Here is a 23,351-nt window from a genome sequence, read left to right as displayed (position 1 = left end):
CCCTCACCTCTCCCGGACGGCGGCCTCCGGGAGTCAGCAGCCTCCCTCCGCGCCGCCGAGCCACCCGCCGCCTCGTCCGCTACCTTAGCCCCCAGGGCAGACCCAGCCCAGGTCACTGGCAGCCCAGGCGCAGGTAGGGGACAGTGCGCATGCGCGCGTCTTCAACTTCCATTCGCTGCTGCTAAGCAACAGTCGCACCCGAACCGACCAATCCTGGCGTGACTCTGCCGCCCCTCCCGGCAGGGTTAAGAATGAAGTGGTTCTTAAAGGGCCGCGACCCACAGGCAGAGGGGGCGTGGCTGGGCGCGCGCCTCCCAACTCTCTTCCCTTTCCCCGCGCTCACCCGCAGGGTCCGAGGTCCAGGCCTGTATTTTCCGCGCCGGGAAGTGGCAGGAGGCCTCACGGTCCAAGCTCGGTTCCTGCCGGAGTAGCAAACAGCACTGAGGCGCCGAGGCGAGGAGGTTCGGCGTGAAGGCGCGGCGCGCCCCGGGAGCGGGTTCCGACGTCCGCACGGCTGGGCGGCCGGCCCGAGATAGGCAAACCAAAGAGCACAGCCTCCTGCCAGCCTGGAAGAGATGCCAAAGTCTAGGGACACACCCCGGTCCGGGTCGGAGGCTCTCACAGATGGGCTCCAGGGAGACTGGGCAGCAGAGTTCACCCATTTATTCTTTCAAACAGTTCTGAGCACCTGCCGTGTGCCAAGCACTATGCCAGGCACTGCGCCCACGGTGAGGAACTCCTGACACTGAAAACTACGCGAAGAGAGGAGGGCAGAGTGAGAACACCCATCAAGCAATTACACCACACGTGTTTAGATACAAACTGAGATATGCGCTCTTCAGGGAGGAGCAAGCTTTTTTTTTTTTTTTTTTAATGAGAATTTACAGCGTCTTCTGGCCTGGACTTTGTTGTCCGGTGATGCCTCTCTGAGAACGTGGCACTGGCTTAGTAGCTACCAGGTCAAAAAGGAAAAGAGCGTTTCAGACAGAAGGGAACGGGATCCCGTAGGAAGGACTCTGTGTGCCAGGCAAGGGGACTCCTTGAGGGATGACAGGAAGTTGGGGAGCACATGGGGAGTTAGTATGTAATAGGCACAGAATTTCAGTTGGAAAGATGACATATGGTGGAAATCGATGGTGGTGATAGTTGCACAACAATGTAAATGTACTAAGTGCCACTGAATTGTACATTTCAACATGGTTAGATGGTAAGTTTTATGTTATGTCTATGTTGCCACAAAAAAAAAGAGAGAGAGAAAAATGAAATTCTGACTTTAGAGAGTAAAGGAGTAAAGTGAGAGCCACTAGGGAGACTAGAAGAGGTAAGACCAGGTAGGATCTTGTAGGCCATGGTAGACAGTTTAGGGCAGTGGGATACTGAACAGGTTTGCATTTTGTAAAAATCACTTTGGCTGCTTGACGTTAAGACCCAAATGGAAGCTGTGGTCACACAAGGTGGGAAGCCAATGCAGTCATCTGGGTAAGAGAGGCTGAAGCTGGAGCTTGGACCAGAGCGACGCTGATGAGGAAGGGAACTAGGCAGCGTGCAGAGAAGGGTATGAGCAAAATCAACAGGACGTGGTGATGAAGGATGTGAAAGGGTGACAAGAATGATGCCACTGTTCAGCCTTGAAGGAATGGGTGGGTGATGGAGGGACTCGTAGATATGGGGAGCACTGGAGAAAGATCTGATTTTGGAGAGAAGATTGGTCCTCAGTTCCACCTTAGACAAGCTGAATTTGAGTCACCTTTGAGACTCCTAATTGGGATGTCAATGTTGTCAATTGAGTAGACAGGTTGCAGTTCAATGTAAAAAAAACAAACACAAAAACCAAGAGAGAGAGTAATGATAGAGTCCAAGTCGACCTCCAGGGGACCCTGCCCCCTGGTACTCATGCTTTGTGTAAACCTCATAAAGCATTATTATTGCCGAAAGAACAAACAGGATATATATGTATTGTCCCTCCGCAAATCATAAAGCTTAGCAGTGTTTTCCTTGGCCCTGCGGGGATTTGGCTTGGGAGGAGACAGTGCCCAGGGTTCCGCTCCAGGTGCAAACTGGAGGCACGAGACTGATGTGGGAAGAGGAGTGGACTTGGCCGAGCCAACTTCCTGGGTTCCAGCCCCGATTCTCCAGTGACCCAGGCGCGGTGCTCCTGCCTACAGACTACAGAGGGTTAAAAAGCCAGCGCTGCTGCCGGGCTCCGCCCCAAGCTCGCTTTCCAGACTGCGCAACCGCAAAGGATCCGCCGGCAACTGCTGGACAGTCTTGCGCGTCCAATCACAGACGACGCTCCGCTTGTTCCCGCCTTCTAAGCGGGAGGACCAATCAACATTGAGAGCTAACCCCGACCTTCCCAGGGTTCCTGCCGCGGAGTGTGTGGAGCTGCTGGTTGGCTCTCCTCTGGCGGCGCGGGGGTTTCCGGGGCCTGGGACCCGGTTCCGACCTGGCTTCCCGGGATGTCGGTGGCCTTCGTACCGGACTGGCTGCGAGGCAAGGCGCAAGTCAATCAGGAGACCATCCAGCGGGTGAGCGCTAACGCGGATCAAGGGGAGGGGTTTCTCAGCCGAGGACCGGAAGGGCCGCCGGTGCGGGAAGCTTCCCGGGGTGGCGGCATCCCCGCCGACACCGTGCGCCAGGGTGTGGACTCTGGGGTCGGGGTGAGAGGGAAACCAAGTCAGCAGAGGCGCCGACAGCCTGGCAGGGGGGCTGTGAGGCCGCGGGTAGGTTCCTTCACGCCGTGGTGTCGTGTGGCACTGACCCCTCCCCTGATCTTGCAGCTCCTGGAGGAGAATGACCAGCTGATCCGCTGTATCGTGGAGTATCAGAACAAAGGCCGGGCGAACGAGTGCGTCCAGTAAGTCCCCCGCTCCCTCCCCTTACTTTTTTAAAAAACATATATATTTTTATTGATTTCAGAGAGGGAGAGAGAGAGTTAGAAACATCAATGAATGAGAGAGAATCATGGATCGGCTGCCTCCTGCACGCCCCCTACTGGGGGTCAAGCCCACAACCCGGGCAAGTGCCCTGGACCGGAATCGAACCCGTGGACCCTTCAGTCCGCGGGGCGGTGCTTTATCCACTGAGCCAAACCGGCCAGGGCCCTCCCCTCACTTTTGAGTGGCGTGGAAGCCTGTGTGGTGACACAGCCGCTGTCCCGAGCTCTTCCGGGGAGGAGCGGAGCGGTGGCCTGCCTGCCCAGCACCGTGGGACTGCACCCTGTGAAGCCTGGAGTCAGAGGTAGCACCCGCTTCAAAACCTGAGTTAGGCTCATGGCAAAGCCTTCGTCACCCGAAGCCATGCCAGCTGCTGACAGCGGGGATGGGGAGGGAAGCACATGGGAAGGTGGTCTTAGGAGATGATGCTGGCGGCTGCTTTCCCTTTTTCCTTTTAGGGTACGTGTATGAAAGCCGGGAACAGTGACACAAGGAAGGGCTTAGGGTGGAGGAAGCTACAGGAGAGAGCCTGGTGGGGCTGCTGTGGCTCCCTGGAAAGTCAGAGAAAAGGGGCCTCGGAGACACATTCCCGGGCTGGCCTGGGGTGAGCTGCCACTGCCCATTGCTCCCGTGGTCGCAAGTCTCTTGGGGACCCTTAGAGTTTAGGAGAGGCAGCCTGAGAGGAAATAAAGGGGTGGCCGCGGCTGTCTTATCGTGGATCCCTGGCGGCTCACCCTTTTTCTGTTCAGTTGGGTGGGGTCTGACCATTTGGTTGCTAAGTTCTCTCCCATTTCTAACTTTGCAACGTTAACACACAAAGACCAATGAAAGATGTCTAAGTTAAGCCAGAGGAAAATTTTATACAGTAATTTAATGTGCTCTAGTGAGAGAAAATAGCCTGTTTTCTAAATGTAGTCCAGGAATTATGCCGTTTATTATAGAAAAATACATTATTTCATTGTTACTGAAGTCATAGTTAAGAAAGCCATGCTCTCCCCCTCCCCCCACAAAAAAAATCACCCACAATCCTTCACTGAACAGCTCAGTGGAATAGTAGAGATAATCCGTCTTTGGATGCGTTTTTACATTTGACTCTGGCATTTGGTCATTTGCTTTTTTGCAGTTTATAGTACACACTCCCATTTTTTTATATGAGAAAGAGTTGCAAAGCATTCCGTTTGGTGCAGTGATTCTCAGCCTCTGGGTAGGAAAGTTATCCAAGTCCCTGGTGGGCTTTTTCACATTGCACCCGCCATGCCTCCTGCTTCCTAGTCTGACTGTTCTTCCTTGGTAGGGAGCTCGACTCCCTGGCTGAGAATCGCTACGATAGGAAGCACACGAGGAGGCATTCCATCCTGCTTTTAAGTTTGTTCGGGTATTGTGTAAGTCCCGCTGAGTACCAGGAACGGTCTTAGCTACTGGGGCATCAGGACCAAAGCAGTAGCTCTGCAGGCGTGGAGCTTACCTTCTGTAGCATGTGCCGCAGAGAAACCTCATTGATTTGGCTACCATGGCAGATGCCAACCCAACCAGAGGAGATCGTGTAATTAAGCACATGCTAATAACTCTTTGAATAAGAATAAAGTGTGGGTAAGTGGGAGGCAGGGTGCTGTGTTACACCAGGTATCTCTGATGTGACATTGGAGGAGATACCTGAGGTAAGGGAGCCAGCTGTGCAGTATGTGAGGCAGAGCATGCGGTGGGAAAGCCCCCAGGCTGGAGTGTGCTCCGTGTCTTTAAATGTCAGCAAGGATGCCGCTGTAACCAGAACTCAGTGAGCAAAGGGAAAGTGGTAGAAGATGAGATCAGAGAGGCAACTAGAGGCCCTGATCTTGTAGGGCCTTGTGGGCCACGGGAAGGGCTCAGCTTTGCTCAGAATGAGATGGGAGCCTTTGAATAGAACTAAACAGAGATAGGACATGATCTTAAGTTGTACAGTGATCACTCAGGCTGTTTATGTGGAGAATAGAGTAGGGGTACAGAGATAGAACACAGGGACCAGTTTAGGAGTTTGGTTCAATACCATGGTCTAGAGAGATGCCTATGGAAATAAGTGAGAACAGGTAAGATCCTGGATATATTTTCCTTGAAAGTGTTAAACAAGAAGGTGAATAACACTGACTCATCAGTCAGCGGATGAGCCTTTCCATAGAGGAGGTAAATTCTCTTCCAGTTGTTTGTTCATGTTCAGTAAAAACAAGACTAATTTTTGCCTGTTTTTCACCCGTAGGTACCAGCACGTGCTACACAGAAATCTCATTTATTTGGCTACCATTGCAGATGCCAACCCAACCAGTCCTTCCAAAGTGATGGAATGATCTTCCAGGTGGCTGTCGTGAGGAGTAATCGAAAGTAATACATTTCCTATGAAACAGGGAGGATCTTTACCAACTCCACTGCTGAAAACATGAAGGAAATCTCTGTGTCTCTTTTAAGTGTGAAAATGTGAAGAACTAAAATAACTGTATTCCCATGTAAATATTTATTTTAATAATTAAGCAGAGTCCCTCAAGTTGCCTCCAGGTGTTTTCTTTCTTGAAATAGGTGTGTTTAGACAACAAAGATGTCATGGGCTTCTTCAAGCCTGCCTTAGGTTCAGCCTGAAGAGGAACCTGCGCAGGTGCGTGGCGATCAGGAGGAACTGGTGAGACTCCCGACCAAGAGCCTGCCAGTGGAACATGTAACTGTGTTCTCCTTTCTACTAGTTGGTAGTTCTGGACCCCCTGGCTGCTCTGGTCAGGTTGCTTGGAAATAAAGCTTGTCTTTCCACAAAAGACGGATACGGAGGTATAGACATTTTCATGTAATAAGTGTTCCATTTGGTTTTCCAGGAAAACTGTAAGAACTTAAAAATATACGTAACACCCTGGCCAGTTCTGCTCGGTGGTATGAGCTGAGTGTAGTGAACTGGGGGGAACTTAGCTAGGCCTGTTTGCTCCGTGTCGCTTGTCTTCAGAGAGAAGGATGCTCCTTTGGGTACAGGGAGTGCACCCCTCATAGGAGATACAAATAACAAGGAACCTGATATGTGATCATCAGGGGAACCGGTGGTGCAGGCAGAAGCAACAGCTATGCAAGGACCCTTCATTCCAAACACTGTTATTTGTCTTGTCAGTCCATTTATAGAGCAGTATGCACATATGTGGTCATCAATTCAATTATAACGTGTCCTCATTTGACCAGGTCTGTGCTGGGCTCCACAAAAAATGAGTTAGGATCCTATCTGACAGCAAGTGTTTGTTGTAGTGGGTTTTCATATAAATTTGATGGGATTCAAACTCCCTCCTAGAGAGAATGAAGCAGCAGACATTTATGAAAACAAAACCATGCTTTAAAACAAGTCAGTGGCAAAAAAAAAAAAAAAAAAAAAAAAGCCACTCACCTAAAAGGCTAAAAGATGCATGCTGTATCCACAATTATGGTGTATACCTAATTGCCCCAATGGCCATCTCTGTGTGACCACATACCATTCCTTTCTCCTGGTTACTGGTTCTACCCTAAGCTGATCAATCATGATATCTACCCATTGCCATGGCCATCAGGAGATGGGGTATGAAGCTCATCAAGCCAACCAGAATGTCCCCAGGACTTTTGCTCACTGGTGCTGGCAGGAAAAATGCTTTCCCTTCAGATTGCCAGACTATAACAAGTTCCCTGTTCCACCTGGAGAAAGCCAAAGCCAATCTGATCTTGACTAATATAATGAGGATGTCATTTTAGCAACATACTCCTTTTTATTTACCCCATGAAATGGTCTACTAATTTTCCACACAAAAAATCTAGGATTTCACAATGTGTGTTTCCAAATTTTCAATATATAGATTTTGTTACCAAGTTCTGGTAATATTTGTTTCTGCATCATGGGTCCCAAGATTCCCTCCAGTTTGATGGTTGGCTGGGAGGACTCACAGAACACAGCATATAAACCACAGTTCTGGTTTATTAGCAAAATAATTCAAAGCTAACTCAGCAAAGGGAAAAGACACAGGACAAAGCCCACAGGAAACCAAGTTTAAACTCCCCTCCCAGTGGAGTGACACAGGGCAAGCTTACTTCAACCAGGGATGAACTGTGTGACCAGTGAGAACTGCCTACCAGGGAAGTTCATTACAGAGTCAGTACCCAAAATTTTTTAAACATATTTTTTATTGATTTCATGGAGGGAGAGATAGAAACATCAATGATAAGAGAATGAGAGATAATTATTGATCAGCTGCCTCCTGCACTCCCCACACTAGGGATCAAACCCACAACCTGGGGATGTGTCCTGACTGAGAATTGAACCCTGACCTCCTGGTTCATAGGTCAATCCTCAACCACTGAGCCACACGGTGGGGCAGTACCCAAAATATTTTATTAGAAGCTGGTCACATAAGCATCTGCCTAACACATACCTAAATTCCAGATTCCCAAAAGGAAAGCAGGTGTTCAGCAAAAGTCATAGCGTTTACACAGTTTAGGCATAGTGAGGCACTCTTATCATATAATGAATAGTTTCTATAATTGCAGGAAATTGATTACTGTTCAAGTTCCCAGATTCCACTCAAAGACCAACCTTGTAAGCAGGTTTTTCTAAAGACAGTAGCCTTAGCTGATCAATGATACTTTCTCATCATTGATGTTTCTCTCTCTTCCTCTCTGAAATCGATAAAAATATATTTAAAATAAATAAAGAAAAAGACAGACAACAGCCTTGCCCTGTTGGTGTGGCTCGGTGGATTGAGCATCATTCCCATGAACCAAGAGGTTGCTGGTTCCATTCCCAGTTAGGACATGGCTCCACCCTCCAGTGTGGGGCGTGCCGTGTGGGAGCCGATCAATGATTCTTATCACTGGTGTTTCTATCTCTTCCTCTCTGAAACCAGTAAAAAATATATTTAAAACTTTTTAAAATAGTATGAGCAAATAAGGTAGACTTGTGTCTGTACCTTCTCACGGGATTCCTTCTCTCTCCTTCACCTTTTTTCCCCCTTCCCTAAGTTATAAAAATGTAAACGTTACTTTGGGGCGAGGTTGGAGCAGCGATCCCTGCTCGAGGCTGCATTGTGTATTACAGAGGATATGATGCAAAAAAGAAAACAGGCTATAAAAGCTCTGTGTGCTTAAACCTCAAGGACTTAATTCACACAACTGGCTCGAAGTTGTCAACAGCGAAACCTCGCGATATCCGGTGATGCGCGGAAGCTCCCAGCCCTTGACAAGCAACCAGAGGAGGTGAGAGCGCAGGCGTGTCCAGGGCTCCCAGATTGGGCGACTGATTCCAGTAGAGAAAAGGGGCGGGACAAAAAAAAAAGAAGGACCAGCTCAGTAATAGGAGCGCCGGACCGGAGGCTTCTCCAGAGCTCTCGGACACGCCCACGTCCTTTCCGGTCAAGACGCTCTCCGAGCCTGCGCTCTCGCGGTATTTGTCCAGACTCTCGCGGGGTTTAGCGTGGCACTGGGAGGCCGGGCTGGGGGAAGGGGGTGGTGGTCCGTTATCGGCGTTGGGTTTCGGCCGCTGTGACCGCGCTTTCTCCTCTGTGCACGGGGAGCTGCTCAGGCTGGAGGCCAGCCAGGTGAAGAGCTTGCCCGCTTGAGTGTGCGTGCCGTGTGGGAGCCAGGAGGCCTGGGGCGGGAGGGGCGCCGTCTCACCCTCTCGCACGGTCGCGACAGGCTGGTGCGGGGCGACCGAGGCTCGGGCTCCGCCCCCGCCCCGGCTCCCGACCTGTCGGGACCTGACCGCTTTCCCCTCCTCTCTCTCCCAGCTCTTTCCGCCGCCTCGGTAGCGATGGGGGCGCAGGACCGGCCGCAGTGCCACTTTGACATCGAGATCAACCGGGAGCCGGGTGAGCCGGACACGGGGGAGCCCTGCTGGGGCCCGGGCTTATCTCGGGGAAGGGGAGGGGTCTACCCTCGTCGACTCTCCCCGAGCCTTTTTGGGAGCGGGTAGGCGGTCCACATTCTGTTTCTCCTGAACCTGAATCTGGGGAGGGGATTGGGGGGGAGGGTACACCACTCCCACTCCTCGGAGTCCAGGCCTCGCCCCCCTTCCCAAACTCCATGCCCCTTTGCACCCCCAGACTGAGTGTTCATGCCTGGCGCCAAGAAAAGGGGTGCACTCCTTTTGGGACCTTTATCTGTTCCTAGGTGGCAAACACCTCCAGTTCCGATGTCAGTTATCTTGCTGTGAGCTGTGGTGTCTGGCCCCCTACATGTTGTATTTCCCAATACTGGAATGCCAGGAATAGGTTAGCCGGGCTCTGTTATTCCTTCAAGTATCTTTAGCCAGAATCTGTGGTTCCTGGGGAAATGGCCTGGGAAGTCCTCTGGTTAAACCAAAGCATTCTGTACCAGCAGACTGGCAGCACGCATTCATGTTTTGTCTGCGTATTTTGTTGGAAATAAAGTATTTTCTTCAAACGGGTGGTCCTTTCATTCTGAGTAGCAGCAGAGCGAGCAGTGTTTCAAGCTTGTTTTCTTGGCTTTTCTTTTCTTTTCCTCTTAGTATCTGTAACAGAACTTTGAATGGCAGGCACAGATGCAGTCTGTGCGCCCTCTTGTTCAGTAGATTGAGAGCCTCCTACTGTTCCAGACTGTGGGGATCTAGCGGTGAATAAAACAAAGGCCTCTCTTCCGTGTAGCTTTTAGCCTGTTGGGGGAAGACAGACAGTAAAGCAGGAGGGAAAAAAAATTGAGTGACTTGTACAGTAAGAGTCCTGTTTTAGTAAGTTGGTCCGAAAAGTCCATTTTGAGGAGATGACAACTAAGCAGACATCTGGAGGAGATGGCATCTTGGAGAAGAACATTCCTGGTAGAGGGACAGTTTAATGCAAAGGCCCTGAGGAGGGGATTTTAAGTACTTGCCTGTTTAAGGGACCTGGAGAAGTTGGGGAGGACAGAGAGTAGCAGGAAATGGCGATAGGCCATAGTAAGGACTTTGACTCCGTAAGATAAGAAATTATTAAAGGGATTTGAGCAAAAGAATGATGTTATCTTGGACATGTTGTTATATTCGCTCTTACTAGATTTGAGCCTTGGTGGACCTTAATCCTTATTCTATAGTGAATCGAAGCGTCAGATAGTAGAACTTAACGTTTTTATAAAGAATTAAAGATAGAACACTCCTGAAAAGAAGAAATAAAGGTTCTGTAGTCATGTAAAGTACCCCTTTCCCAGTACATGTTTATATCCTAGGTTTGTAAATAACCTTTGTGGTGAAAAATGTCTGGAATATGTTTGGTAAATGTTGAATGAACTTCAGTCTCCAACATCCAAGGTAATTCATTATAATCCCACCCTGGGAGAAGTGAGTAGCACCCTTGAGAAGACTGAATTATATATGAAACAGGGAATGCCTACATTGTTCTAGGTTGAAATCATAGGTAATCTGCAGTTTCACCTGGTCCAATCTCACGTAATACTTATCTAGCACTTTCAACTCAGTAAATTATCTATATAAATAGTAGGTACTTGATTTTTGCACAGCTTTTAAGGACCCCTTCAGTTTGATGGATTCTGTTTTGTGGGATTTAACCATTAGTATATTGTATTTGTCTCTGAGTACTTATTCAAGTGAAACTCTTGACTTCTTGTATAGTTAATAATTCACTTGATAGAAGTGCAAAGTAATATCTTTGATGGACTTTAAGCAAAGATCCTTGAAGAGTGGCCATAATGTTCACTTTAATGAGATCAAGAAGTATTGATAAAAGTTTCATTTTTATTAGAGGGGGAAGGAGAGAGAGTGGGGAAAGGGGAAAGAGAGAAAGAGAAAGAGAGTGAAGGATTGGGAGAGGGAGGTGGATTGCCAATAAAAATTGAGTTGAATACTGCACAGTATGCTTTTTCATTGCTATCAATGGAAAAGTGTATATTTTATAGCAATCAAATTAGAATTTTAAGTCATAAAGCCACCAGGTGAATGCAAGTGTATATCAAAAGAGGAAAAGTCTTTTTTAAAAATAAATATTTTTATTGATTTCAGAGAGGAAGGGAGAGGAAGGGAGAGATAGATACGTCAATGATGAGAGAGAATCATTGATTGGCTGCCTCCTGCATGCCCCCCACTGGGGATTGAGCCCACAACCCTGGCATGTACCCTAACTGGGAATGGAATTGTGACCTCCTGGTTCATAGGTTGTCACTCAACCAGAGCCACTCCCATCCGGTGAGAGGAAAAGGCTTTTTACATGAGTTTTTCTCTGAATCCAATAAGGTGGTTCCTACTTGAAGAAATTCTAGTATTGTTCCTTAGAAATGTTTTCCATAAAGTTTTAAACTAAGATTTTCATTTCTTTGATAGTTAAGGAACTTTTCATGTTATTCTTGAGTGAGTTTTGGTAGTTTGTGTCTTTTAAAAAGTTTGTCCATTTTATCTTTGTGGGCATAGAGTTGTTTGACATAGTCCCTTAATTGAATGTCTGTGGGATCTATAGTGATATATCCTCCTTCATTCCTGATATTGATAATTTGTGCCTTTTGTCTTTTTCCTTGTTTCATCTGGCTAGAGGTTTATCAACCTTATTATCATTTTTTTAAAAATATATTTTATTGATTTTTTACAGAGAGGAAGGGAGAGAGATAGAGAGTTAGAAACATCGATGAGAGAGAAACATCGATCAGCTGCCTCTTGCACATCTCCTACTGGGGGTGTGGCCGCAACCCAGGTACATGCCCTTGACCGGAATCGAACCTGGGACCTCTCAGTCTGCAGGCCGACGCTCTATCCACTGAGCCAAACCGGTTTCGGCAACCTTATTATCATTTTAAAGAACCAGATTTTTGTTTCATTGATTTCCCCACCCCAACCCACCCCTTTTTTTTCTGTTTTCAATTTCATTGATTTCTATTCTTTATTCCTTTCTACTGCTTGCTTTGACTTTATTTTGCTCTATTTCTAGCTACTTAAAGTGGAAACTTGGATTGTTGACTTGAGACCTTTATATTCTAGTGTAGGCATTTAATGCTATAAATTTCCCTCTATATGGACCCCAGATATTTTGTACACCCCACAAATTTTGATATATTGCTCATTTTATTTCAATGCAAAATACTTTATTTGATTTAGTGTTTTAATTTCCAAGTACTTGAATATTTTGCAGTTGTCTTTATTAATGATTTTCTAGTTAAGCCTCACCTGAGGATATTTTTTCCACTGACTTTTTTTGAGAGAGTGGAGAGGAAAGGGCGAGGGAAGAGAAACATCGATGTGAGAGGGACACGTTGATTGGTTGCCTCCCATTTGCATCCTGACAGGGATCGAGCCTGCAAATGAAGTTTGTGCCCTTAACTGGGAATCGAACCTGTGACCCTTCAGTCCACAGGCTGGCCCTCTAACCACTGAGCCGAACCAGCCAGAGCTGATGCCTGATTGATAATTAGTAATGTGTGAGTAGAGATGCTTTGAAGGGTAGATTTTCTGTGCACGGATTGAAAACCTAATATGAAGGGGGATAGGGAGAATTATGTACCTAAATTATGCTACAGGAAGGGATCTTTTTAGGTAACATAGTTAATGCAAAGACCCTGACATTTCAGGGTCAAAAAAATAGAAAGGATTTAGAAGTACAGATTGGTAGTTACAAATAGTCGTGGAGATGTAAAGTATAGCATAGGGAATATTGTCAGTAATACTGTAACAACGATGTATGGTGCCAGGTGGGTACTGGAAATACCCGGCCAGGAGTACACTTTGTAAAACGTGTAATTTTCTAAACACTGTGCTGTATATCTGAAACTAATATAAAACAATATTGAATGTAAACTGTAATTGAAAATAAAGTTAATTGACAGAAAAAAAGACTGGCATTTTCAGCACAAAACTGCAGTGAACCAGCTTTGGGATTTATTTATCAAGTCTGATGTATTTCTGTTTCTTACTTCATTGATTTCTGCTTGTACTTGCATTAAAACTTTACTTGGGTGTTGAATGACATGTTATGAAAAGTTTTAGGTGCCTAAATAATTATAGAGCTGTTTTGGTCTTCTCTTACCTTAGCTTATATCTTACTTATGTTATCTTACTACTTCCTTTTACGTGAGTTATTCTACCACAGTAATTTGAAGGACAGTTCATATGTTTTTAATTCTACATGTGATTACATGTTTAAGTTTTCCTAAACCCATATTTCCTCTTTTATCTACTTTAGCAAAGTCAATATGAGGAAATGTCCCTTCTCTTACCAACTCAACTCTCTCTTGTTGGTTTTATTTATACTGTGGTCGCTTTTTCTTTGTACGTAACATAATTCTACTGCCTGGATTCTAGAAGGACTTATATCTCTGAAAAGAAAGAGATTTTATTAAACTATGTCTTGATGGTGTTTCACGTATAATAACTTTTGCTGGTACATAGTGAATACTTTTGATCTGTATATTTAGGCAGTCCTTCATTTATATCTTATTATCTACATTGAATAATTTTGTTTCAAGGGTTTTGTTGTCATTATCATCACTGTACTGTACAAAATCAGTGGGGACAGAGGTGAGTAAAACAGACATTTTTTTTTCCCTCACACACCTAGGCCCAGGGTGGATATAAGTGTACTTGTTCATACCACTGATGGCTCAGCACATTGTATAGCAGTGTGCACCTGTCATTTCCAGCCTATGTCATGTTGGACATTCTGGTGCATGGGGAGGATATCCTATATAATAAAAGGCTAATATGCAAATCGACCAAACAGCAGAACTACCGTTTGCTATGATGTGCACTGACCATGGGGAGCGGGCCTAAGCCATCAGTTGGACATCCCCCAAAGGGCTCCTGGACTGCGAGAGGATGCAGGCCGGGTTGAGGGACCTCCGCCACCCCACCCTGCCCCAGCCCCCCAGTCCAAGAATTTTGTGCACCGGGCTTCTAGTTAGTAAATAATGTTTGAGTAAATGGCCTGATTTTGTTGAAATGCTTAATTGTTTAATGTCTTCTTAGATTTTACTCTCTGCCTACCCAATATGATCTGTTCCTTTGTTCTTATCCTTATCCCTTGTAATTGTATATGTGATATTTGCCTGATATTGTAGTGTATCATCTACAATATTTTTTCCAATCAGTGCTCATTTTTATTTTTATAACTACCATACCTTTGATGTCCATAATGTATGTCTTCTTTCTTACCATTGTACCTGCAATTCCAGCACAGCTGTTTCTGAGAAATAGGAACAATAATGTTATTGAAAGATGATGTTTGATTTCATTCAGATCCTGGGTACTTGTTGATTTTATTCCTGCCACCTAGTGGTCACATCAGGATTACAACATAACATAGGCTCATCTTGGCTTTTTCTTGTCTGTAGCCAAATTTAAAATGTGTTGATAGTACATTTAATTTAAAAATTAAAATGAATTACTAAAATAGACTTTCCAGTTTGTGAATTTTATGTATCTGTTTTATTCCTCCCATATAAAATGTGGTATATTATAATCAACTTGCTTACCTTTTTTCTTATGTGTTTTATTTCAGTTGGTCGCATTATGTTTCAGCTCTTCTCAGACATATGTCCAAAAACATGCAAAAACTTCCTTTGCCTCTGCTCAGGTAAATGAATCATTAATTTATTCTAATGAGAAGTCATGGCTTACAGTTTTTCCTTGCTGAACAGAGTAGACATATTTCTTAAAAAGTAATGGGCTGTGAAATTAGTTTAGCAAATAAAATATTATTTTCACTAATATCAAATCATGGGAGCATTTTTTTCAAGGGAAGAGAGAATAAATGGTCTTAAAAATGAAAAATAGAGTATTGTTGTGTATAATGAAATCTCTAGACAATGTAGTTTATAAAATAGCATTTCAAAACTGATTTGGTAGAATTTTAGAAGTTTCAGCACTCCAAGCAAATTTAGCACTCCAGATTTCACAAGAAATTTAGGTTAGAAGGTAGAGGGGCAATATATATATAAGTTATTCCTTGTTATATAAAATTGGTTTGATATTTTTAAAAATTTTTAAATTTATTGATTTGAGAGAGAAAGGGCTGGAGGGAGAGAGACATTGGTTTGTTCCTCCACCCATCCATGCATTCATTGGTTAATTCCCGTATCTGTGTGTCCTGACTGGAGATCGAACCAGAAACCTTGGCATGTTGGGACGATGCTCTAACTAAGTGAGCTACCTGGCCAGGGCTGATCTTTTTTAAAAGTAGAAAAATGGGAAGGAAAGCATCTATAATGTTACCTTAAGAATAGAAACAGCAAATTATATCTACTTTTAAAATCCATGCTTGGGTATACCCACATGTGTACACAATCTTTACACCAACTCTCTGATTACCACACAATTTAACATATGCTGCTTTGTATATTTACTTTGGTTTGTGTGTGTGTGTGTGAAGTTGTCACACTGTGAACCCCTTGTATCTTTTACAATGCCCAGCATACAGGAGTGATTTAACAGAGGGTTTAAATGGGATGGCACTTTTCATGGAAGGATGTTTTTATAGCTAAACTTCATTTTTTTTTCCTTTTTTCTAGGGGAGAAAGGCCTTGGGAAAACAACTGGGAAGAAGTTATGTTATAAAGGTTCTACATTCCATCGTGTGGTTAAAAACTTTATGATTCAGGGTGGGGACTTCAGTGAAGGTAGAGCTAAAAGTTATGCCCCTAATAACTTCGTCTATCAGTTTCTAAAGTAGTCATTATTAATCATTATATCTAATCGTAAATATTGTCACATACAGTATAATGTAAATACTAGGTGATCAGTGAACAGTTGTTGGGTGAATGAATGTTGTAGACCAAGAATGTGTGAAAAAACAAAACGCTAAGACATTTTGCTTTTATGCAATTTTAATAATATAATTACTTGGTGAATTAATTACCTTATGATAAATGCTAAAGTGCTATTCAGTTGTATTTATCCTAGAATTTTATTGGTATGATTACTGTTTGAAATAAATGGGTTGTGAAGATAACTCTTTAATAGTATTTATTGTAATAGGGTTAACTTATATTTTAAAGATGAGATTTGTTAAAATTTTGATTTGCAATAATTACAAAGTGTTAATCTCCTTCAGCAAATTGAAACCATAAAAAGTAATTTATATGTATGAATATATTTTAAATTTTCATTATAGTTTAATGTAGCTTGTTATTTGCAGGTAATGGAAAAGGTGGAGAATCAATTTATGGTGGCTATTTTAAAGGTAAGCCTTAATATTTTATGGTCTCTTGTTTCAGTTCTGATATTAAAGCAAGTTTGATCATGTACTTTTAATGAGAAGAGGTTTATTCTTAGTTCACTTTTTGCATGAAACTAATGCTGCATGAAAATACCTTATTTGCATGAACTTGGGGATAAAGTATATTGTAATATATAACTTTTAATTGGCAAGATTAATTAAGGCTAACGTTATGGTTAAACATGACTTCAGCATGGAGGTTAGGCAACTATATACATGAAAACTCCTATCTTCCTGCCTAAAACTGTCAACATATTCTTTTGTTTATAGAGAATGTGGTCTTTTGCAAAATGAAAAGGTAAGAGAACGAAGCTCAGTAACACAAACTCCAATTCTGTTCCCTTGCACCCTTCCTCATAAAGTTATGGACAGTCTGGGTCAGGTTGTGGCTGGATTTCAGTATTGCTTGAAGACTTGGAAAATTGTGTATACTACTTCATACATCTGTATCTTTTTTCTTTCCCTGATGGGTTATTACTTCCACATCAGGGAAAAGAATCTAGTTGTGTCTTTTTTTCCCCCTAAACCAAGCAATTTCTTTGAACAAAAGTTGGTATTTCTTTCTTTGTCCAAGGTTTGTATATTTTCTTTTGTCTACTAGAACTATATGACTGTGTATTATTCCTACAGCAGTAGCATTTGCATAAATCTAACTATTGCACTTGCCCTGAAAGCCTTAGAAAAGTCAGTTGCAGAGATTTATAATGGGATCCAATATTACTAGGTGTTAATGCCGTGATAGCGCCAGTGTTATAATAGTCTTTTATATTTCTTTTGGGGAAAATGGATTACTACTCTTTTTCAGAAGCCTGTTCCCAAGGTAATCAATCATTTTTTAAAGTTTTCTATGTTTCTGTTTGTTCTAAAGAAAGATTTGTTTGTATGAATGTTAAAAGGAAATTTAAATTCTCAAGATATTTCTGCTGGAATTAAAATAATCTCTAAGTGATTTTTCTGACAGAGCATTTCCTTTGAACTATTAAGAAACAGCTCTGCGGCTGGTCCTGTTAGCCTGGAGCTTTGAGACTGATGCTGGTCAGCCACCTTCATGTGGTTGTTCCCTGTGGCAAATACTTGTGTATCTGAAAATTGTGTTTTGCCATTTAAGTTGTTTTTACAGGACTTTCTTCCTTAGATAATTTTGTGATCCTATTGATGGGAAGGAATCCTCATACTTAATTTGATTTGGGCATGTCTCTACAACTTAATGTGTGTAATTTTTTGGTTTCTGCTCTCAAAGTCTAGCTTCAGCTCATTTGAGTGCTAAATTTACTATATAGAAATTAAGTACATAAGATTATTAAGCTCTCATGTACATTAGGCAAGGCAATTTGGAGGAAATGAGCTTTACCAAGTAGAGATTTTTTTTCCTAAAATTTCTTTGTTTTCCCTGAAAGTTATAGTTTAAATGTTATTTAGCCAAAGTATGTTACTATTAAAAGTGACTGTTCTAAGGCTGTTTATATAAAGTATTAAATATATGTTCTTTTTCTCACGGCTTTAAGTAGTATTTTTTGGTCTTTTTATGCTTTTGTTATTTGGTTAGTTGAAACTTTTTTTCTAAATATTCAGTCAAGTATCTGTACTGACCAGAAGAGGAATTTCATCCTTTGCTTTCTATTTATTTCTGTGAACATTACACTTTAAAAGTGGCTTATACTGGAGACTGACGAATTTGTGTTTTCTTCAAACAGATGAAAACTTTATTCTCAAACATGACAGAGCGTTCCTTTTGTCAATGGCTAATCGAGGGAAACATACCAATGGTTCCCAGTTTTTCATGTGAGTAGGCATAATTCAGAGATGGGCTTTTCTTAAACAGAGAAGCGCTGTTCATGAGAAAGATGGTATAGTTAAACCAAGTTTAATGCTAGAATTCTGTGAGTTGGGTTTTTATTTTTAACTGCTGATGGTATAGTAACTGGTAAGCTCTAGCAACCGCTTCTGTGTTCAGCAGATATCCTGGATTTGAAGAATTGTACTTAAAGGTCATACCTTGAACATGTACATATCTTCAAAACACATTATCATCTTACGAAAAGAAATTGGCTTTGACTCTTCACTAATTTGGAGGCTCAGTTTACCAAAGCTAGACTAGAATATCAATTATTGATGGCAATTTAAAAATTGTTCATTGACTAGGACTAGATGTACCCTTGGCATGGAAAGCAGTTGGTGTGAATAAACCATCAATAGTTGCTTTTTCTCTTACTACTCTTTGAGCCAATTTGAGAGAGATAGCATTTTCTGATATTATATTTTAAAAACTTCAAACCTATGAGATCTCTATGCAGTTAACCTAATGCTGTTGTCATTTCCACCAGAATTTATGAGATTATCACCCAGGAAACTTCAGCATGCTAAATTTGCTTTTTAAAATACAAACACCTTTATATATACGTGCACGCACAACTGAAATCTTACTACTTATTTTTCATCTAAAAGACCGTTAACATACTCTTAATTATATTCTTAACTACAGCTCCTCCAAAACCTATTTTTATTATAATCCTATGATATAAAATATGAAAGATAATTGTGTAGCATGAAGTCTAATGCTTTAGATTGGAAGTAAATCTTATAGTTGTGCTACTCATATTGGAGAACTATCTCTTATCAGAAAAAGTGTTTTGTTTGGGGGGCTCATCTTTCTGAATGAATGAATATGAATGGCGCTTCCCTGTCTTTAAAGTAATTTATATTTAAAGGAATTTAAATTTCACATTTTAAATTTGTCTGAAAAAATAGATTTCCACCATGATCTGATAAAGTTCAGATAAGGGGCATTCTGTTCTAAGAATGTTCTAAAAATGGAAAGCTGAGAGAAGCTATCATACTTGGATTTGTACAGGAAAAAGGAAGACCTTAAGCAGTTGTTCCCGTATCTCGTTTTAATGCTAGAGAGTATTAGTTATTACACTTCTTTATAGAGTATCTTTCTATTCTTAACCTTCTTCAGGGTCAAAAAAAGGTAGTGGGAAATATTTTGAAAAACTTTTTATTTGGTAATTAAATATCTAGAAGCTCTTAACTCTTTGATTGAGTTTCCCATTTCCATTTTTAAGCTTATCTGAACTGAACATGATAAACCATTCATTGGTCAAGAAGCTACCATCTGAGGGCTCTAAAGTTTCTTTTAGATTGCCTTTTTTGATATCAGCACATGTAAAATTTGATTTAATAAGTAGCAGCAGCTTCTTCCCATTGTTACTTACCGCTTAGCTCGTTTATAAAATGTTAAGAGTTAAAACCAGTGCACGTACATACATTAATTAAAATCCAGTATATGAGATTCTCCAGTCAAAAAAATTAGAGTCTCTTGTTTCTGTGTTATCTAGTACTTGCTTAAGTCTTTCCTAGAAATGTTGAGTATCAAAACAAAATTAAAGCCATTGCTTAATTTCACATCAGACTACTACTTTTAACAAGTAATGCCAAATGAAAATTTTAACTTTAGTAAATTGAGTTTACAGATTTTAAACTTGTTTTGATAATGAACTGTAGATGGCATTAAAATTACTGTGAGCTGTGATTGAAAGAAAATTTTCTACTTTTAGTTTGAAATTTAATTCTGGAGATGCGTTTTCAGTTCAAAGCAATCTTGAAAGTAACAGTGTTTTTGCACACTCAAAAAAATTCTAATCTCTCTTTTTTAAAAGAAGTTTTTATGAATGTGCTTCTATAATGCTGGCTAAAAGTTACATTACATTTTTGCAATGTAAAAATCAAACCATTCACATTTCTAAACAAAACATCTCCTTGCTTTTTTAGAAGGGACAGTAAAATGGTGATGGTTTTTTCCATAAAAGAATAATCTTTGAAAATTCATGTTTTGCAAGCCTAAATCCTTTTGGAGTCAGCAATGGTAAAAAAGTATAATGTACTGTCTTCAACTTGTGTATGTGATCACAGATAATATCTCTCAAAGCTGAGGTTTCGGGGGTTGATGGTCACAGAGCCATCTGATGGCTCCTCTGCCTTTTACCTTCTCACCACAACTCTTTCTATGGCACCTTGAGCAGTAGTTCTGCAATTTAAAAAAAAGGATAGTGTAAGAATGGGTGGTAAAAATGCCAAGAACCGTCTTTATAGTTCCTGTTTTATAAACTTAAGAAGGACTTTTGATATATCCTTGCAAAAATTGTATTTGTAGTTTATGTTCTAAATCTGTTAACTTTGCAATTCTAAAGAGTACATTTAACGCTATTAGTGTGGGTATTTTCACAGTGTTCCTCAAGAATTTTTGTGCTTCGTGCAATAACTGTTGTCTTCATTACTTACACATTTAAAACTTCCCCTTCCTATGCATACAGCATTTTCATTACATATAATTTTGTATATATTGCTTTCTTTGAGTAGAACAATTACATATATGATAGAAATCAGGCTTTCTTCTATCAAGCTATTTGTAATTTTTGCAATAATTGCTTATATCTACTACTATATTAGTTATCATGATTTTGGTTTAGGGACCTAAATAGAAGAAAACAGATTCTTTTGGAATTGTACTGCTCAGGAAACATGAGAGAAGTGATGTATGGTGGTATCCCCACGAGTCACTGAGGAGATAATGGTTCATGTTGAGGTATTTTTGAAGGAATTCAAAGAACAGGGACAAAATTTGTAGCCAAGTGAATTCAGTATTTAATCATTTTGTCCTTTTTATTATTATTTATGTTTTAAGCCAAAGACTACGAAGCACCACAGTCAAAGCTGTAGAATTACAAAGGCTTGGAGTGGAAAAGAATTTAGAGATCTAGTTCATCCTTTTCGTTCTATAGCTAATGCTAGCTAAGGAAGAAAAGCCAGGTTTTAACAGTTTCATTCATAATCTATAGAAAGTTGATAGCTAGAAAGAGAATCCTGCACATTGTAAGCTATGAAATCTTATTGACCACTCTGCTCTGAATTTGTTTGGGTTAGGTATTAGAAGATCAAGCATTCCTGGGAAATAAAATGGCACATTATAAAGTTCCTACCCCACTTTCAAAGATAAAGTAAATCTTTTAGTGTGAACATATGCACATAAAAAGAAGAAAGTTTTGTGGGTTGATCCTAAGTTTCTGAATATGTGAAATGATTTTAATGTAAACATTGTCTTGCCTAAAGGAAATTGGTGTCTTTGCCTAGTTTTCATCAGTCTAAAAGGTGCTGCAAAGAAGCTTTGGGCTCATGGAGCCTCAGTCAGGAGCAGCAGCAGCAGCAATCTCTCCATCCGCTGCTGTTAGAACTTGGGCTTGTGCCTTTTGTCACGATCGTCGGGTAGAAAGATTTTCAGAACTTTGCAGACATCTCTGTCAGTGGTCATGGTAATTATAAAAAGGTCTGAAAACAAAATAATGCAGAAAAGTCAAACGACTTTAAACAATGAGTTTTTGTTATATTTTAACAGTTAAAAATAGGATTATAGGGAGGAAAACAGAAGTTCTAGGATATGCTCTGTCATTTAAGAATCTGACTTGCCAGTGGCTACTCACCTGAAAGAGACAGGTGCTGATCATCCCACAGCAAAGGGAGTGGGGTGGTTTGGGTTTACGGGGTTTATAAAGCTTTGTTGACATTTGGGGTAGCAAAGGTGTATTTGGGTAGAAATTCTTTTCCCTCCACTATTCATGAATATGGATGAGAAGAAATGCTAGTAAGTGTTAATAACGTGAGAAGTTCTAGCTTTTTTCTTCCATTTTTGGGGTAATACCTTCATATGTTATTTTTAGGATTTTTCATAACAAAGATGCTTATAAAACTTAACCATAAGCCAAGTTATCTAAGTATCAAGTGTCATCCCTAAAATTCAGTTTTAGTATCACTTAGTATTTATGTGATGTATGCATTGGTGGGTATTATGTTAAAAATAGCACTGAATTTTTTAAAGCTCTTCTATTTTGGTGACTTTTGGAACACATGTGTAGGACCCCATAATGTGGCTTGGTTAGTTTCTTTTGCCCTCACAAGGCTATGTCGCTCTGTATAATTTGTTGGTGCCTCCTCCATGATGGTGTGATGGTTTCAAGAGTTGGAAGGAGAAAATTGAATTTTAAAGACTGTATTAGACAGAAATATGCTATCTTTGTTTCCTTCTCACATACTACTTTACACCTAGAGTCATTTTTTTTGCATTCACTGAAAACTTCACATTATTTGAAACATATTCTTTTTTGACAGTAATCCATGTATCAGTGCCTTTACAAGAAATTATAGCTTGTTTTTAAGTATTTTAATATTTGATATGTTCTAAAAAAACTATAAAGAATTTTGTCTACTATATATAATAAGATTTCGGTCTGAGTAGTAATAGCTATGTTTAGAGTTCAGTAGAGTTAAAGTTGATCAGACAGTATATATTCTTTGAAAAAAGTACATAATGGGGAAAATCAGAATTAGGACTATAAAGTTGTCATGTGGCCAAGATTTGACAGCACACTCACACATTCATCTATTTTGCCTTTTTTTCTTTTGAGAAGATCTTTAAAATTCTAGTTATGATGCTTTATTATATTATTATTTTCAGTGACTTCACAGCTACATTGCGTATATGTCCGTGCACAGTAGCTACAGTCCAAAATTTGCTTATTCATTTCTGATAGTGATCTGTTGTGATGGATGATTGAAAAATGGTTTCAAATGTGGGAGCACAAAATATTCTTGAACTATTTGAAGTGAATTAGTAAAAAAGTTTCCTGAAATGTTGGTTTTGAATTCTCTTAACTCAGCTTTTTTTTTTCCATTTAAATCTTTGCTTTCCACTGCTATAATGGCTGCTGGGCATTAAAGATTTATGTTTTTGTATGTACTCAGGATACATTATTCTCTTTTTGAGAAAGATGTTAGTTGACTTAGCTGGTTTCTAGGATTTGTGAGCGAAACGTAATGTTTTGTTAATAGGTATTAACACTCTGAGCAAATTTCAACTTCGACCACAATGCTTTTCTCAAATATGATTCACCTCTACATACATAGCTATGTCAAAGAAAATTTAGAGCCCTCCATTTTAAGAAGCTTTCTTGCTTTGCATAAAACTTGAAAATATTTAATTTCAAAGTTATATTAATATTAAAACATAGATTCAGTCTTGTCTTAAAAGTGTATTACAATTTATTTCTTGCCATTTTTGTGTAAAATTTACAGAAAAGAGTGTTACACCGTGCGCTCCAAAGGTAATGTCTCATTACTCTAAGGCTCTCTCTCTCTCTCTCTTTCTCTCTCTCTCTTTCTCTCTCTCTCTCTTTGCCTCTGTCTCTTTAATCCTATTGTTATGTGT

At 41.0% G+C, this 23,351-nt stretch overlaps 3 protein-coding genes across 14 annotated transcripts in view; 2 read left to right on the top strand and 1 right to left on the bottom strand.

The window, feature by feature from the left end:
- SEC22C (SEC22 homolog C, vesicle trafficking protein) overlaps positions 1–736 on the bottom strand; it is a 15,824-nt gene extending 15,088 nt beyond the window's left edge. Inside the window, exon 1 of one of the 2 annotated variants that reach the window (XM_015568390.1) lies at positions 344–736. The gene's annotated coding sequence lies outside the window, so the exon portion shown is untranslated. The other variant, XM_006770521.2, reaches the window with a different exon arrangement.
- Positions 737–1,688: 952 nt separating this feature from the next.
- SS18L2 (synovial sarcoma translocation gene on chromosome 18-like 2) lies at positions 1,689–5,448 on the top strand. Its single transcript, XM_006770520.2, has 3 exons — positions 1,689–2,528; positions 2,781–2,857; positions 5,167–5,448. The coding sequence occupies exons 1-3, from the start codon at positions 2,460–2,462 to the stop codon at positions 5,252–5,254; spliced, it is 234 nt and encodes a 77-aa protein (XP_006770583.1). The 5' UTR covers positions 1,689–2,459; the 3' UTR covers positions 5,255–5,448.
- Positions 5,449–8,078: 2,630 nt separating this feature from the next.
- The window catches only part of NKTR (natural killer cell triggering receptor), a 36,580-nt gene continuing 21,307 nt past the window's right edge, over positions 8,079–23,351 (top strand). For 4 of the 11 annotated variants that reach the window (XM_006770514.2, XM_015568381.1, XM_006770511.2 and 1 more), the window contains exons 1-6: positions 8,330–8,491; positions 8,681–8,761; positions 14,378–14,452; positions 15,387–15,494; positions 16,013–16,057; positions 17,788–17,875. In XM_006770514.2, the coding sequence (XP_006770577.1) occupies positions 8,704–8,761; positions 14,378–14,452; positions 15,387–15,494; positions 16,013–16,057; positions 17,788–17,875 (374 nt within the window). In that variant the 5' untranslated portion in view covers positions 8,330–8,491; positions 8,681–8,703. Of the gene's footprint in view, positions 8,515–8,680; positions 8,762–14,377; positions 14,453–15,386; positions 15,495–16,012; positions 16,058–16,363; positions 16,914–17,787; positions 17,876–23,218; positions 23,248–23,351 lie in introns of those variants that run through there. The other 7 variants (XM_006770516.2, XM_015568383.1, XM_015568382.1 and 4 more) reach the window with 6 other exon arrangements.

Source organism: Myotis davidii, unplaced genomic scaffold (genome assembly GCF_000327345.1).
Source record: "Myotis davidii unplaced genomic scaffold, ASM32734v1 scaffold663, whole genome shotgun sequence".
NCBI lineage: Eukaryota > Metazoa > Chordata > Mammalia > Chiroptera > Vespertilionidae > Myotis > Myotis davidii.
This window is presented reverse-complemented; position numbering and strand designations above follow the sequence as displayed.